The 17,322-nt window shown below is 38.5% G+C and overlaps 1 protein-coding gene across 3 annotated transcripts in view; it reads left to right on the forward strand.

The window, feature by feature from the left end:
- Positions 1-17,322, forward strand: part of cacna1ha (calcium channel, voltage-dependent, T type, alpha 1H subunit a) — a 150,741-nt gene that overhangs the window by 89,314 nt on the left and 44,105 nt on the right. For all 3 annotated transcript variants that reach the window (XM_017306279.1, XM_008416667.2, XM_008416668.2), the window contains exons 6-10: positions 2,062-2,221; positions 5,525-5,849; positions 9,439-9,531; positions 13,550-13,788; positions 14,178-14,704. In XM_017306279.1, the coding sequence (XP_017161768.1) occupies positions 2,062-2,221; positions 5,525-5,849; positions 9,439-9,531; positions 13,550-13,788; positions 14,178-14,704 (1,344 nt within the window). The remainder of the gene's footprint in view (positions 1-2,061; positions 2,222-5,524; positions 5,850-9,438; positions 9,532-13,549; positions 13,789-14,177; positions 14,705-17,322) is intronic.

The raw sequence follows: 17,322 nt of genomic DNA on the forward strand, positions 1-17,322 counted from the left end.
TATATATATATATGACATTTATAAATACTTTGATGTTGGATCAGGGTATTAAAACTTCTTAATTTACTGCACTTGTAAAACATAATTATAGCTTCTAGTCAGGTCTTTTAGTCAACCATGCATCGATGTGTGTTGCAGTCACACAAAGCCCCACAGGGTGCTCTTTCCTCTCCCAGAGTCATGACTCAGGACCAGAGCGTATTTGCACAACTGCTTCTGACACAGGAAAACGCTCACAACTCTAGTCAGCGGCAGCAGGAGCAGCCAGAAAGGCAGGCGGGCGTCGCTGGACTCGGTGAGGGGACGTCTCACCAAAACAGAGCCTTCCTGAACTGCTCAGTATACAAACTTAGATGTTGAGTTACATAAATAAATAAAGGTCAATGTTTCCCAGTTTTTTTTCTCGCCTGGCTCCTGTTATGCAGATGAGCAGCTTATAGCTAATTCTAAAGCATTGTAACACTTAAATGGATTGTTGAAAAATCGCTAAGAATTTTCTCATTGGCTTTGAAAAATGCTTTTAATGTGCACTGATAAGATTTCTTTATATTTGGGGAAGATCACAGACTGTGGAATATGAAAGGAAGAGAAAGATGGTGTGCAGTAATACCACATAGGGAGTAAGACCAAGGTTTTTGTGTTGCCTTGGGATAAGAGTGGCATTATTATAGGACATCACTGTGAGGCCGAGTCCTCAGATTACATTAAAGACCTGCAGCATGATTAAATCTTTTTGTAATATAGACTAAAACCCCCTCAGTCAGTGACGAGCGTACTCATTTTAGCTGATTGTATGTCCTAATATCTTCCCAGTTTAAACAAAGTTATGTTAAGTTTTTTCTCTTCTAATTACAATCAATCTTCGTGTCATAACCCCGTCGTTATTTATTAGAATTATTTTTGAAACTCTGGGACTGCTCTGCTCATTTATAGTGACCGGATAAGCTTGGAGAAAATTTAAATTATAGTGTTGTGTTACTATGTAGAAAGTACTGTGTGTCCTAGACTAAATCTTGGCATCGAGTGTGTGTGCGTAAAGAAACAGACACTGATGAGTCATTTCCTCTGGGGCAGTCGGTGTGGTTTTTGGAGCGTCCTTCTAGACTTGGAAGCAGAATCTGTTTCGATCATTGAAATGTACCGATTGACTAGTTTATCCTTGGAAAATAGAAAATAATTCACGGTTGTTCTTTTCAACTTTCTCAGCCACGATCTGCCCTGCAGTTACACGGAGATGTGGGGGAASAGATTTGAATTTAAGTAAACTTAAGGGAAGTAAACATTGTAATTAAACTAATTACATTTTTTGCTGTGCTTATATCACGTCACTTATGCAAAATTCATTACATTTTGTGGAAAATTTCCGCATGTTTCTAAAAGATAAAATGATCTTTAGCTTCTGATACCAATTAAAGTGATGAATATGTCAGTTATTGAAAAGAGCCAAAACATTATCTGTCGTTGTCAAGAGTTAGACAAGTCTTATTTTGAAGAGTTGGAGAGAGGTTGGGGAGTCAGGAAAATGACTTAACAGAGCATTGACTATTTAAACAAAATATTCATTACCTCAAACCACACTAAACATTTGCTAACAGTTTAAATGCATTCAATATTGGGCATGAGTTTGTTTGTGTTTTGCCAAGATTTGGCCAAAGCATCACAGTATTAAAACAGTCAGCTTCAAGTTCTTCAGCTAAACATCACTCAAACAAATGACTCCTCAGATGAGATGATACACAGTGTTAGTTAGTTTGATGAGACCAAGACCAGCTAAATGTTAACAAAATGTTAGAAGTCTTACTGCAGAACTCTTCAAAAAGTCACTTGGTTGTACATGATGGACACTCGTTGCGTGTAGCTAATGCTAGCGACACAGAAGTTGTTACTTCCCATGGGATGAAATCATATTCATAGTCTTTATCACCTTCAACAGATCAAAAGTGTTTTAAGGTGTTGAGCATCCAAAGCACTAGGAAAGACTTGCAGTTTCTGCATTTAAATGTGTGCAAGTGAGATATTAATTTCTTGTTGCGTCTATGCTGTTTGTGTCCCGCTGTGTAGGTATGAGGATCTTGGTGACGCTGCTTCTGGACACCTTACCCATGCTGGGGAATGTGCTCCTTCTCTGCTTCTTTGTCTTTTTTATCTTCGGCATTGTGGGAGTCCAGCTGTGGGCCGGACTGCTGCGTAACCGCTGCTTCCTGGAACAAAACATAACAATGTAAGCGATTTCTTTTTTTTTTTTTTACCTTTAGTAAATACCTTTATTTTTTTTCTTCTTCTTCTCCCCTTCAGACTTTTAGACCAGCTGCAACGCGGATGCTTGCAGAAAAAAGCTCCATGTTTTTTGGGKTTTTTTTCCAGAGATCATTTTGGTTTTTCTTGCCTTCAGACATAAAAAGCTGCTGATATCGTATGCTCTGTTCTTTAAAAATGTCTTTATTGTTTTTTTCATATCATTGGTACCTCTCTGTACCAATGATTATCTCCAACACTCCTTACAGTCTATGTGAAAGAGCCTGAGATTCCTTATAACGATCCTTTCTAAGTTAGTGCTGCTTCTTCAACTTTTTCTACATTTTGTCACATTAACAATACACAAACTTGAGTGTATTTTTATTTTTTTTGGTTGATATACTAAAACAAACTCCACAATTCTGAAAGATGAGTAATAAATAAATCAGGGTTTCAAATATTTTTTACAAATAAAACGCTGAGAAGTGTATACTMCACTTTTAAGGTCGTGGTCAAGGCTGTGGGAATACTTAAAACAGGGTTATAAATCAATTTAAATTCAGTTCATTTTTTGAGCACCTGAAATTATTATAAACAATATGCATGAGAATAAGTAAGACTAAACAAATATGTATGTTTTAATTCTAACTGTTCTGATATTCAACACTGAACATGCTGGAAGAACAGAGAGACGCCCATTTCCCCTCTGCGATCTTATCTTGGATGTGGCATCATTAAACGCAGCAGCCGCGTTTTCCCCTCCTCAGTCCTGGGCTGCATGTAGACAAACAGGAATGCACSCATTAGGCAGATACAGAAGCTCAGCCGCTGATTTAGCCGTGGGGAKTAAAACTGAATCTAAGAGCAAAAAGTTTTAAAAAAAAAGAAAAGAAAAAGCTTTTGTGTCAACAAACTCTGGAARCAGACCATGTCACTTTGAGATAGTTCAACTAATTTTGCTCTTGATGTAATTGTACAAATTGTTCCAGAGTAAATGTGGCCGACTGTTGTTCCCTGTGTGAGGGAACAAAACACATCAGCTTGGTTCTCAGAAGGCTAAGCACACAAACCTATCTCTGCTGAAATTTTAAATCACGTGCACATACTCTCTTCTTGGGATTTTTGAGACTTTTGTTTTTTATCACAAGGATTTTGTTTTTAATCCCTGTAGTAAGACGGAACATAAGAGCAGTAAAAATGTCATTAAAAGGAATGTGACAATCCACTGAATCGTTACAATTAAGCAGCGAGACGGCCGTCAGCAGAGCTCTTGAGCATCCCTAATTGAAAATAGCTCAATACGGTGGAACCGAGTCACTCACTTCGTACCTGCTAATTCGCTCCGATCTCCAAGTAACTTCTCCAACAACAAGTGCTATTAAATAGGGGAGTGGGTGGAATGGAGAGTGGGACGCTTCATTGCTTATTGAAGCAAATAAACTGTATGGGCATCTTGAGCACGTTAAAAAGACATTATGTTCATTTAATAAGCAATAAAGCAGATGTCTGCTCCTCACTCCTGATTCAGAGAGTGTCTCATGCGAATTTAGGGAGACGGAGAGAAGAGACGGACGGTGTGCAGATGTAGATCAAATCCTCAATTTGCATGAAGGGACCTTCATGTTAGCTGATTTCATGGTTCAACGTTAAAGTTTGACTGTGATATTAGCTCAAGACATCTTCAAAATCTCAGGTTAATACAGTAAATGTCTTCATTTTAACTTTATTAACTCGAAACGACGTTGAAATCACTTTCGGCAAAATTGTCCTCTTTATCAGAGAAACATCATCACTGTTGAAACTGCAAAAAGAAAACAGCAGGGATACAGATGGACACACTGATTGGTGCATGTCAAACAAATTTAATGACAGCGATACAGTATGATGAAATTAGATGTAAGACAAGAAGCAATCTTTTTTATTTATTTTTTTGGTCTTTAATCGTCTCAGAATAGCAAGAAAAATTCCTTTTYCCCCCCACTTTTAGATTTCATGCTATCTGGAAACAAACTGAAAGGGGGATTTCTTCTGATCATGAGGTGAAGCTAGTTTGAGTTTCTCAAGATAACAGGAGCTAAACAAAATTTATACCATAGTAAATTTATACCATAGTCATGCACCAAGCTTATTGCATCCATTGACCATATCAATGTTTTTCAGCTTTGGGTTTTTCATAATAAAACTTTTAGCAACAAACTAAGAGCCAATCTGGAATTAGTTGATGATTTAATGTAATTTTCTACAGCTATTGTATAGATTTCATAAAGGTTAACTTAACATTGAACACAAAAAATGGAAGTCAATCAAATATTGCACATTTATGCAGTCGTAAAGATTTGTACAGGAGAGGTGAGCATTTTTTGGGGGATTTATCAAAATCTACAAAAATAAACAAACATATAGTTAAAAATATACAGACACAAAATCATTTTTAATGACTGTAAAATGAAAGCAGACTAATATACAGGGCTCGGATTTGTAGAAATTTACCAATCCAATAACAGGCAGTTTTTTTTTTTTTTTGCTGTTTTGTTTTTTTTCCTGTTCATGTTATGTTTAGCTGATCTGAGTCAATAGCGAGTTGAAATTTCCTGTTCAGTTATTGGTTTTAGTGCAGGGTTGGTTTTCATCGTGACAACCCAAACTGCTGGAGGCAGGGTTCGCTTTGAGATCAGAGGCCCGTGAAGTTTCCTTGCAATGCCTTTTTCTTCCGTTTCATTTTCTGCTCATCCACTGAAAAGGCCTCCTCTCCCCTGTGTCTCTGAGTGACACAGTTTTATTTTGCCTTTAAAAAAAGACATTTCTTGTGATCACTATGTGAGCCACCTAAAATAACTGTTGTTGAAGTTTTTTTTTTTTTTTATTCGTCAGTTAACTTTCCAAGGTTTTCGGCGCTGTTCTGATGAAATTTTTTGAACTATGCAGCGTCGCGTTTAGCTAGCTTGCATCATAACATTTATGTCTTCATGTTTAATATTGCTGTCCGTCTTCTACAACATTTTTAAGACAGGTTAATGTCAAATCTACAGTCTGAAACTCTAGACTGAGTTTTAAAACAAGACTTTTCATAAAGCTAAACTTGACCCATATTTTTAGATGTACATAAGTCTGATGTCTGATACCTTGGATATCAGACATCTACTGAAATTGATGACAGCAAAAAAAACTGTATGTCATCATGATATTACCAATAAATTCAGGGTTTTTTTTTTTGTCAAAATCTGTAATCTGCTGCATTTTAAAGTTTTATAATCACTTTTTTTGTTTTGTTTTGTCTGTGCCAAACCAGACTTTACAACCAGTCCCTACATCCTTACTACATGTCTGAGGAAGGTGAAGACAGCCCGTTCATCTGCTCGGCTCCCCGAGAGAATGGGATGCTGCGCTGCCATGACATGCCGCCCTCCACCCAGGGAGGAGAGGATTGCTCGCTTCCTGCTCCCCACCAAAGATCTGCGCTGATTGGTTCGCCACCTGGAGTGGGCGGGTCAAGCAATAGCAACTGTGTTAACTGGAACCAGTATTACAACGTCTGCCGCCCCGGGGATCTCAACCCCCACAAGGGAGCAGTTAACTTTGACAACATTGGCTACGCTTGGATAGCCATATTCCAGGTGAGAGGAAGCACTAACTTAATGTTCATAAACGTATTGCTACTCGGGATATCATACCGGATTGTGGATGGAAAATGTATATTTTCCCCTCTCAGGCTTTTCCTTATTGCAGTCTGTCAGCTTACACTCTCTGTACTGCCGAGATTCGTATTTCATCCGTTCTTGTGAATTTACTCAAGTCACAGTGATGGATGTGGCTTTGCTTCAAATGTGCTTTGACTTGCAGTTTACTTTCTCAAAGAGTGTTATCTTCAACTGACTCCAAACACAAGTTCTCAATGCTCCCATGCCCAGACCTATTAATCCATCTCAAAACTTCCCTCTGTGTTTTCAGCTCATGAGGCTTATGAGTCTGCATTTTGCCATTTACATTTTTTTTTCTATGTGGCATGCTTTAGAAAACACAATATTTGAGTCTTAGGTGAGATTATTTTCTTTTGCTAAGCATTTGATTGCGTCTACTTCTGAATGCACCTGTTTGCTTGCACTGTTTATATGGTTGCAGTTCTTTTTTTTTTTTTTCAAAGCATTAAAGGCATTTCATGTGAAATTAGGTGCAGGATGAGAAAAAGGCAAAGATAGAGAAACTTTCTATAGTGTATATCAGCTAAATCAGTATTTAAGCTTATTATAAATGAAAATGATAAGAAAGACAGGTCACAAAAATTGCAGACGCCAACTTTAAATATTCTAACTGGAACAGAACACACAGTACAGCAGTGAAAGAAAAAACAGAAAAATGCAACAAAAAAAATTTATGGTTTACATGAAATTATTAACCACAAGTGGAGTGAACTAGTCATGAAGATGTAGCTTGTAAGGATACGATATGAGTGGATGCAAGGGGGGTAAAAGACATTTGGGGAAAAAAAATGTGAAACAGAAACTGGGCCACACAAGATAAAAAAATAACCTTTGTCATTGTAGACATTATTGAAACAAAATTTGTTTTTACTTGTTGCTGCCTGTAGTGGTTTCTGAGTCATGTTGTGACTTCTTTCTCCTCCCTCCTCCTCCTCATCATTACGCTTGCACTCCTCTTACTATAAGGAGCAAAAGAAGCATGCCAATAAATGTGTATTTCATCAACAGCCTGAAAACCTGTAGCTCCCGTCAGTCTCCTAGCAACTATGCCACGCACAACGTGGAGCTGTTTGCGCTTCACCATAACGACAAGCAGCCCCTTTGAGTTGCAGACTCTGTCGTATTAAGGAATGAATTGAGTTCTCTGTGTCTCATAGAATATCTCTGCAACTTCCTGGATGATATCATCCATGTTTTGGCTGAAAAAATGTCTGTTGAGAGTTGAGTACATGCAGATGACATTTAAAGCTGTTGTTTTGCTCGGGTAATCATTGATGTATCTTACATTTTATTTGTTGAGGAAAAAAAATCTTATAGCTTTAGCACAAAATTTTATGTAAGAAGGAGTTTAATATTGTTTACTTATATTATACTGATGATTATTTAGCTTGTTACATAAATTCTTTCATGTGTATGCGTGAACAGCCTGTTCTGATGGATATAGCCTGCCTTGTATTAACGTCCTTGGTCTTGCTTTTCCACATTAAGTCACTTAAATTGTGATGTAAAACTCATCTTTTGATCTTAACACCTAAGAGAATTATTGGAGTTTGTTGAATTCGAAGCTAAACAGTAACAGAGCAGGTGAAGGCCTTGTGGTTGCAGTAAGCCATCCTGTCTTGCCTTTTCTATATGTCTAAGATTCAGCGTATATTCTGAATTTGTCTGAGGCCATTTTACGGTTTCCCAAAAGTCACTTCAAAGACTAAAACACTGCCTGTGTCTGTGGGAACTCATAGCTGTTCTCATGAGAGTAGAGAACTCCTTTTGGATCCCATTAACACTCGTAAAATATAACATGAAATGTTTCAAAAATATCAAGATTCCCTGTAGCCAAGTGAACAATGTCGGTAAACCCAGACTGAAAATCTGTAAAGAGCATATTTTAAAGTAAAAGGATAGTAGCATGAAAACTGATTAACTGATAACAACGTCTCTGTTCTTTGAATTATAGTTGGGAGTCACATTTATTATAGCGCAAGAAAAAGACAGAGTCAAATGAAAGAAAACTACTGGAAAATGAAATTGACGAATGATGCAAACCTAGCCAAGGTAGATAAAGAAAAACTAGATGTGCAGGAGTGTTTTAGACTACTCACTGTGTGGGCTGACTGATGAATTACTGTTTTAAGGATACTGTTGGTTGAGTTATTAAGCAGAGGAACCTTCTGAAGTTTTCCTGGATGGCATAAAATATAAATTGTTCAAGCCATGCCATATAAATTTACTGTTGACAAAAGCTAGTTCACAGAGGCTAAAGCTAAAGCAATTCATTTACAGAGTTTTTCTCCAAAACATTTAGTACCAAATCCAGTTCAAAATGTTTTTTTTTTTTACATTTCTTTTTTTTTTTATGAAAGAAAGATTAAAACATTTTCTATGCTCATCTCTATGCTTAAACTTTATTTCAACCGTACCATCGCTCTGACTGCATGTTCAGGGATTCACCTCTGCCTCGCTCTAAAACCTTCTGCAACTTCTAACAGGTTTTCCTCCAACACTGCGGCGCAATCGGCTCCATCCAGCTGCCGGTCAAGTCAACCATCTGTCCTGTAAAGAAACACATTCCTACAGCTCCGACGTTTTTCTCCCCCACTGTGTTTTTCAGGGTGATTTGTGCTTTTATTTTTTCCAGCCACATTTCAGTGTTTGCATCGAACCAAAACAGTTTTCGCAGCCCTTCCAGAGTTACCATTGGCCTCTTGGCTGCTTTTTTTGAGTACTAGTCTCCTTGGTTGGCTGTTAGTTTAGGCACTTAATGCTTCAGATGTTGGAAAATGACTCAGAAAAACCTCTTAATGACTCAACAGCTGTCAAATAAAAATGTTTATCTAATATATAGCTTAATCACTGCTGTTTACAGGTCAAATTTTCCAACTCAATGACTTGTCTGGATGTTTTCTTGAATCCCAGCAATGTTTAATACTCAGTAATATGCAGAATGTCCACATCTATTTCTATGTGCTTCTGCAAGAAAAACAAGCTATTAAATTCTAAGTTGCAGGTGTGTATTACTAAAATATTAGCATTTTTTTTCCCTATAAATAAGAAATGTTTGCTGCCTCTACTTTTGTTTGCATAAAAGTGACGTTTTCTAGATCTCATACGGTACTGGTGCAAAATCTCTTATTCATGCACAGCTTTTCAAATACCTGCTTTTTGACATGTGTTTTTGTGTTACACTTGTATGCCGCGCTCATGCCATTGTTGTGCACGTTCTTGCCGTGCTCGGTGTAAGGTTCCATGCCGGCCTATGGTGTTGATGTGGAGGTGCGAGCGTGTTTTTAGCTCCGCGGAGCTGACTCACTGCTTTCAAGTATCAACATCTCAGCTCCTCATTAGCATACAAGCTTCCAGTCTCCTGGCACAAAACACTCACACACGTAAAAGAGTTTGGGAGGACTTTTGAGCTTGCTTAGGTTTCGTGTTTGTAGGGAATGTTTTTTTCCCTGGTTATTATATTGTTGCTACAAATTTCTTCTCTCTGTCTTTTTGTTGTCACCAGGTCATCACACTGGAAGGATGGGTGGACATCATGTATTATGTCATGGATGCCCACTCCTTCTACAATTTTATATATTTTATACTGCTCATTATTGTAAGTACCACCTTTATTTTTTTTTAAATCTTTGATCAACATTGAAATGTGTTTATAGAAATGGAACAGTAGATTTTTTTTTTTTCATTTAACATTGTGCTAAATAGTCTTAATCTAAATAGACTCAGTTCCAGGTTGTTTTATTACATTTATATATGTAATACTAATCCTATACACTTTTAAAGAGAAAATTGCTGTTAGTGGGTTAATAGTGATAACAATTGGATCAAAACCTAGAGATTTGGTTTAACTGATCAGAAACAGAACAGACATTAGACTATGTGCAAGTAATAAATTTTTTTTTTTACAGTTTAGAAGGTTTCGTTTACTATTCGAAGACATGATTTTGAAGACAAAACAGGACATTGAATGATTATTAAACCCACTTTCTATCAGGAGATGAAAAGTTCTACAGGGTTGCTGCTATAGATGAAGATATAACCATTTTTAATTCATCATAAATCTTCATTACTTGATACTGGGTTAATATAACAAAGCTAAGTAGATGCTACCAGTGAACTCAAATCAAATTAACTTCAGCTCCTTTCAGATTAATGCAATTTAGGCTAACTTGCGTTATTTAATTCCAACTTTATTAAATTAATTTCAATGTTATTCAGCTCAGCTCAATGCAGTTCAACTATTGTCGGTCCAACTGAGTTAAATTCAATACAGAACAATTCAATTCGGTTTGGTTGAATTCAAGTTTAGCTTAACAATATTTATTTTAATTTAATCAGCGCAAACTACATTTCAGTTCACCTCTGCTACAGTCAGTACATTTTATTTAATTCATTCAGCTGAATTCGATTAAACTCAGGTTTAGTTCGGCTGAGCCCACTTAATTTTAGTTAACACACTTAGGTGTTTAGGTGTGTTAGATTGCTTTTTATGTACTTATTTATAGTTGATTTCAGTTCAGATCAGTTCCTTTCAGTTTAGATGTCCCAAATTTAAAACTTAGGACGTTTTACAAAAAATACTTTTTTTTTTCCAACTTAAATTTAAGCGAATGTCACTCAGCAAATGATTTAATGCCAAATGCTAAAACGTTCCAGCACATTCACTGACAGGTGCTTGGGGATCACTAACTTGCACCTCCAGTTGTCGTTTGCTTCGAGGTTACTCAGGAAAAACCCTCAGCTTGTACTTATTCTTAACAACTCTTGTGGCCGTGAAAACCAAATAAAAACCAGCAGAATGTCTTCAGCTGCAACATTTTACGACTCTTGAAAGTATTGATTTTGGCATAATAGCTTTTTTTATGAATTGTGTTTTTTTTTTCTACACCTGGAGTTGTAGAATAATGTCACTGGAGAAAGCGACACCTTTGTGTTGGAGCTATCAGTTCATTCCTGTGATCTTTCTGGTGTTTCCATGTTATTACCTACAGTCTAAAGAAGCTCTGCTCTATTTTGAACTGAAATTGTATTATCCTTACATCCTATAAAGTCACAGAGAGAGAGAAAAAAAAGGGGAGGGGTTCGATTTATCTTTTAAAAGGCAAGGCACCTTCTGAGGACAGCTCCACTCTTAACTTGCAGTAGGTAGTAAATGGCAGCTGGTTGGTTTCGTGCCAAGAAAGCCACTGTAGATGTGGTGTTTGTTTTGGAAGTGGTTATGACAAAATGTAAAGTGGATCAGAAGAAAGAAGCAAATGTTCTTTTAGGACTGGTATTATGAGAATGCACATGGCAGCGTACCAAGAGTTTGGCAATATGTACAGGATAATGTACAAGGGCAGCACAAAAACTAGCTTGGTGTGCAGCTGAAGCAAGGAAAGTGGAGTCAAACTTCTCCGAGGGTCTGTCTGTGCTGATCTCGCTATTTTTTCACCCACAGAAAGAGTAAAAAAGACAGGTTTATAAAAGCCAACAGAAGCCGTGGCACGCTGTGGGTTGGGTGCAGATTAAAGCAGCAAGATTGTGATGAAATGTATTTGCATCTTTATGTGACAGCACAGCAGCTGGTGAAAATGCATTTTGAGGAAGGGTCAAAGACGAGAGAGAGTTCAGTTACAGTGCCTTGCAATGTATCTCCACAACCTGAATGTTTTCATGTTTTGCAACAGAACAACCACAAACCTTAGTGCATCCTATAGGAATTGTAGGTGGTCAGCAATACCAAGTTCCTAATTGTGAAGTTAAAGAATAAATGTTCTATGGTTTTCAATTACAAACAAGGAAACATCTGTAAAGTGTGGCATGAATTCGTACTCGCTCCATGTTGGTCTCTTCCAGACTTAATTCATTTTGCTTGGGAAGTCTGAACCCTTTTCCATTCACTTCATAACAAATCTCTTAACAAATAGTGTATCAATACTTTTGCAAGGCATTGTACATGTAAATAAAGAGAAGCCAGGTGGAAGAGACAAGAATGAATAAGTCTGAACAAATTGAGAGATTATGGAACATTAGCATGAATGTAATTATCTGTGACAACCGAATTGGAGTACCGCTAAGAAGATGATTGATATTGCAAGAGAGAACATTTGATTATTTGTAGAGAAAGATGCAGACGGCAGATCAAAGATGAAAACGAATGATCAGTGCTCCAACAGGGGAAAAAATTACAAAAACAAGACGCTCACTTTTGTAGAAACAGACACGATATTAGTGATATTGGACTTTAAATCTGCTTTGGAGAACCTGGAATAACCTTTTGAAAGGGAGCAGGTGACCTTCCTAAGCTTCCCTCCCAGCATAACTGCCTCTATTAAAACTTGCTGGCTTCTCGCTGTGTGTAATTTGCTGTGATCGTTGTCTTTTGAGAATTTTTCAAACCTTAAAGCCTAGTCTATATTTTATACTGAGCTCCCTTCCAGCTTGCTCTTTCATATAGAAAGTGTTTATTATGCCCTGCAAATAAATAGGTAGTGTAGAGGAGAAAAGGGGCATGAGCAAAAGACCCCTGCAAGAAGAGCTTACAGCAAGCAAATTAAGAAGATGCAGCAACATAATGGGAGAAAAATCTATGCCAAACAATAAATAGGAAAATGAGAGACTTAAGTGGCTTGACTTTGGGTTATGTTTCTGTCGAGTTACACCCTTTTTTTTTTTTTTTTGCCAAGAAAAAAGTGCCAAGAAAAAAGTGGTTAAAAATCTCCTAAGAATGCAGCTTCTGTCCACTATTGTTCTTCATATTGAATTATGAACACTGACCATAACTGAGTCAAATGATCTGCAGTGCTTAAATTTTCTAGTTTGTTTTGCCGTCATTTGTATGAGCTGTCTATGCTTTCACTTGGTCAGCTTATCCTATCAACGTTTGCTATTGTTCCCTTTTATCTCCATTTGTGGAAAAAAAAAAAGCTCTCACTGTGACGGGAGTTCAAAGTCATTAAATATCTTTGTAACCATCTCCACCTCCGTACTTGTGAGTTAATTTGTTTCGCATCTGTACTTTTTTGGGATATTTTTAAATGTTGTCATTGTAACATTGTGTTGAGATCTGGGAGCAATCAGACCTGGATTTGGCTGGTGAACTCTCCAAAAATTGTGGTTAATCACAGAAAATGTATTATTTAGCAAGGTGAGGGGAGGGAAAGCTACTTTTCCAATTTGAGTCGTTTTTTTTTTATGAAATCGTCATGTTTTGTGATGCTTTCATAAATGCTTTCTGCATTTACTTAGGTTGTCTTTGTCCGATTTTGACATTTATTGAATGTTCTGCTTCACGCAAGTGTGATCAAACAACAAAATCAGGCGATACCTGTAAGGGTGAAAAATGTTTTTGACAGCTGTGTATGTGCAGTATTAACTTTGAATTTAATTTCAATACTCTAGTAAAAGTGATTGTCACTATGTTGCTTTTCAACAGCCAATCAAAATCACAACAATTTCTTAGATGAGATATTAATCTTAAAAGTCTTTGATTGACTTTTGCATTCTAGCTACTTTCAGGTTGTGTGCATCAATAAATCAGTCATCATGTGTGGTTTGTGTTGTTTCTGAGCTGAAAACGACAACACGCCGAGGCTTGCATTGTTCCACATCTCCTTTTAACTTTCTCCAACCAGGTGGGCTCTTTCTTCATGATCAATTTGTGCCTCGTGGTCATCGCCACCCAGTTTTCTGAGACGAAGCAAAGAGAGAACGCCCTGATGAGGGAGCAGCGTGCCCGCTACATGTCGAATGACTCGACTCTGGCCAGTTACAGTGAGCCAGGCTCGTGCTACGAGGAGATGCTACGATATATCAGTCACCTATACAGGAAGTTCAGGCGCAGGCTGCAGAGGATGTACTACGGATGGCACAGGTATGGTCTAGGCTTCTTCCTGTTTCTAAATGAAATTCACTTGAGTCATGAAGTAGACAACATTATTTCAGTTTGTTCAAATAACTGGTTTGATTTACAAAGCCAGATAACTACCTTGATGTACATTGTCATAGAAACAGGGAGCTAACAACCGCTTAGCTGGGCTCCATGATCCAACCACCAGTTCTAGAAAAAAATTTTTCCATCTTCAGGCTTGATTAAAAGTTGTCGCCAAGAACGCATGCAAGCTCAGGCCAAAGTTTAGTACTGGTTTTTAGTTTACTGAAATATAATGTAAATAAATCCAAGCTTTTTACTCCTTTCATTCACCAACGGGTGGACGTTTCTTTCTCCATGATCTCTAATGTATTTTTTTCTCTTTCGATCAGCAAACGGCGCAAAAAGGTGAACCCTAACGGCAGCGGGATCGGCAGCAACAGTGGTGGAAATGGACACGGCCTAGGTTCCAGCAGGGGATCGGGACCTGGCACTGCACTGTGGCTGCGGCCAATTCACAACCTCCTGCAGCACCATCAGCACCAACACTGTCACCTCAGCAACGGCGGGCAGCACACGGCAAACACCACAGTCGCCGAGCACACGGACCAGGAAGGCCACGCTGAAGGGGTGGAGGCGCTGGAGATGAAGACCCTTTCTGTTCCGAGGGGAAGTACAAACGGAAGCGGCGACGGTCCTGCCGTCGTCTCTCAGGGAATGGGAGCGCTGCTCGGGCGACTGAACGGGGGCATGAACTATCCCACCATTCTGCCGTCTTTCGTGTGCAGCTACAGCAGTAAAACGCCACCTCCCCACTCGAAGCAGTGCGGCCGCAGTCCGGAGCAACACCCATTGAACCACCCAGCGTCCGAGCACACGGAGCCGCTGAACAAGCTTTACCAGCTCATGGGGCAGCACAGTAAGAAAAAAAAGAAAATAAAACACACACACACAATGCAGACATATAGGCAAAAAATAAATAAGGCATTGATAAAAGGTTGGAATTAACTTTATACATACTTTCTTCTTTAAATACATTCTTCATGTATCAATGTCCGGAGTGATACAGTGATCAGTTCAGAGAGGTGGATAAAAGGCTTGGATTCAGTGGGTCAACACAGTGTACTGAACGTATCAGAGACTTGGGAAATTAAGCAGAGCAAAGCAGCATGAGCACAAGCAGGTATGCATGGGTATCTACAAAAAAAACAAAACAAAGGAGGATGAAAAAGAAGAGGTTCAAAGGAGAAGCATAAAGTATTAAAGATGAGGTAGCCAGGGAGAGAGACCATGAGAAGAGGGCGTAGAGAGAAAAATAAATTAGATTAGTAAAAAAACAGAAGCTCTCAGGAGACAGCATGAAGAAGAGATGGAAAACGATGGAGAACAACCACTGTGTGTTACATAAGAAAAGAAAAGAAAAAAAGCAGAGGAAAGATGATAGACTTGTCTGTTCATGTCCTGATGGGGTGAGACTGTTAGTGACAACCTGCTCGTTCTCACACTGCTGACTGCTGACACTCTAAACGTGATTAAGTGTGCGTAGATTAGTGCCTGGTGGAAGAGAGCCATTATTTTGTGGCGTGTGATACTTTCAAGTAAGATATTAGTGACGAAAGGGAAAGGGCAGAAAAACCAGGGGCTAGAATACATCAGAGGTTCCAGTATTTTTTTTTTTTTTTTTGCGCTTTTTCTCAACATCCTTGGGATGTTGGGGACAGGTATCATGGGAAAGTCAATTAAGACTAAGTAGTTGCTGTTTCTTCAGGCTGGCCTGAAAGAGGAGCCACCTTTAAAGCAATGCATCCTCTTTTTTTGTGTGTTTATGCCATGTGAACTATATCAGCAAAACACATATCGGTAAAAATCTTTGAGGATTTCCAATCTGATTAGCTTGTCTGATCAGCGGCTCGCTTCTAAGCTCTGCAGGATGGGATCCATGAAACTGGAGGTCATGCCACCCATTTGTAGTCATTGAGGAGCCATTGTGCTTTAAGGGTTAGCAGTGGCTTCGTGGAAACCTGTAAAACCAGCAGCAGTCAATCCAGAAGTCATACCCACTACATAATGGCAGTATATTTGAATCTTATAGGTCAACCAAGAGGAATTCCAGATGAATTCAAAGCACAACATGAACTTCGTGCAGGTTTTGAATCTATCTTACTTTGGATCACAATTAACAAAAATGTTGAATGGATTAACTATGTTTACTAAAACCAACAGAGAATGATCAACTTCACAACTTTTGCATCCGTCTTCCAGTACAGCTTTCTTGTGTGCTCTATGTAACATCAACAGAAGGCTGTACCATTTCTCCATTTGCTACAAAAATGAAGGGTGTGTGTTAATTTCAGTCACCTGTTTGGTAACACTTTTTGCCTCATCGAGTTTTCCTTATGTATTCTCCTTCGCCGTATCCACTTGCCAAGCTAGCGGGATGAACTCGTTAAATCTGCCGATGCAGCACTTTGTCTACTCGCTCAAGAAACATACAAACTGCAAATTTTGCTGACGGAACTACTTTTATTCTCTATTGTAAAATAGTTTCAACACACAGACTGTAGTAGCAGCAACAATGAGAAGGCACTCTTTCGAGATCCCATGCATTCATGTTTTCAGCCCCCCTCCACTTCCTCCCACACACCAACCTACACACACCTTCTGGGTCTTTTCCCGGTTTGTAAATTCTTTACTTTTGCTAAACCATCTCCAACCCAAGCCCTTCTTAGAAGCACTTACTCTGGCTGTGAAATGTAAAACTAACCAAACAAGGCAACAATCTAGGATTGTAGGAAACATAATTTCAGGTAGCATGTCCATTCTTTCAAGATTTTGATTCAAACTAGAACAATACATCAGCAGCTAAAACTTTGACTACTGACAGACTTTAAAATATGGCACAGATTCTTGTTACACTATTTATCCCAGGCAGCATTCTGAAAAAAAATAAATGAAACAAATTACCTGCTGTTTAAGCTGCTTTTAAAGAGCTGATGTTTCCAGTCGCTAAGCTCGGCTTCTGTTCGTTTTCAGCTGTGCTCTGCATTTTCTCCACACTGACTTTAAGTCAGAGAACAGAAGGTGAGTGCAGATACCCAGACTGATGATGAAGGATGAACTTGCAGTGCTTACCGTGACGGCTAGTGTCTGTTGGCTCTGTGTGGGGGGAAAAAAAACCCCAACCTTTTAGCTTTGTGTGCAGAAGTTCAGGTATTACATTACAAGGTCTAACAATGGCTTTTTTTTATTATTCTAACACAAATGTCAAAATATTAATATACCTTAAAATAGCAACAGCACTGACCTTAAATTGAACCTCAAATCCAAACCAAATGTACATATTTTTCATATCAGGCTTAAGGTGCTGCTCTCTGCACTGGTACGGTTTTGGAAATTGTGGTCTCGGCCTTATGGGCCTCTGTTAACCGTAATTGAATAACCTCCACTCTACCTTTATTCCCTAATTTCCTGAAAATATGTCTGAAAAACTGAAGTTGTCAAGACCTCTCGCAGCACTCCGTCGCTGTAGAGTTAAGT

Source organism: Poecilia reticulata, linkage group LG8 (assembly GCF_000633615.1).
Source record: "Poecilia reticulata strain Guanapo linkage group LG8, Guppy_female_1.0+MT, whole genome shotgun sequence".
Lineage (NCBI taxonomy): Eukaryota > Metazoa > Chordata > Actinopteri > Cyprinodontiformes > Poeciliidae > Poecilia > Poecilia reticulata.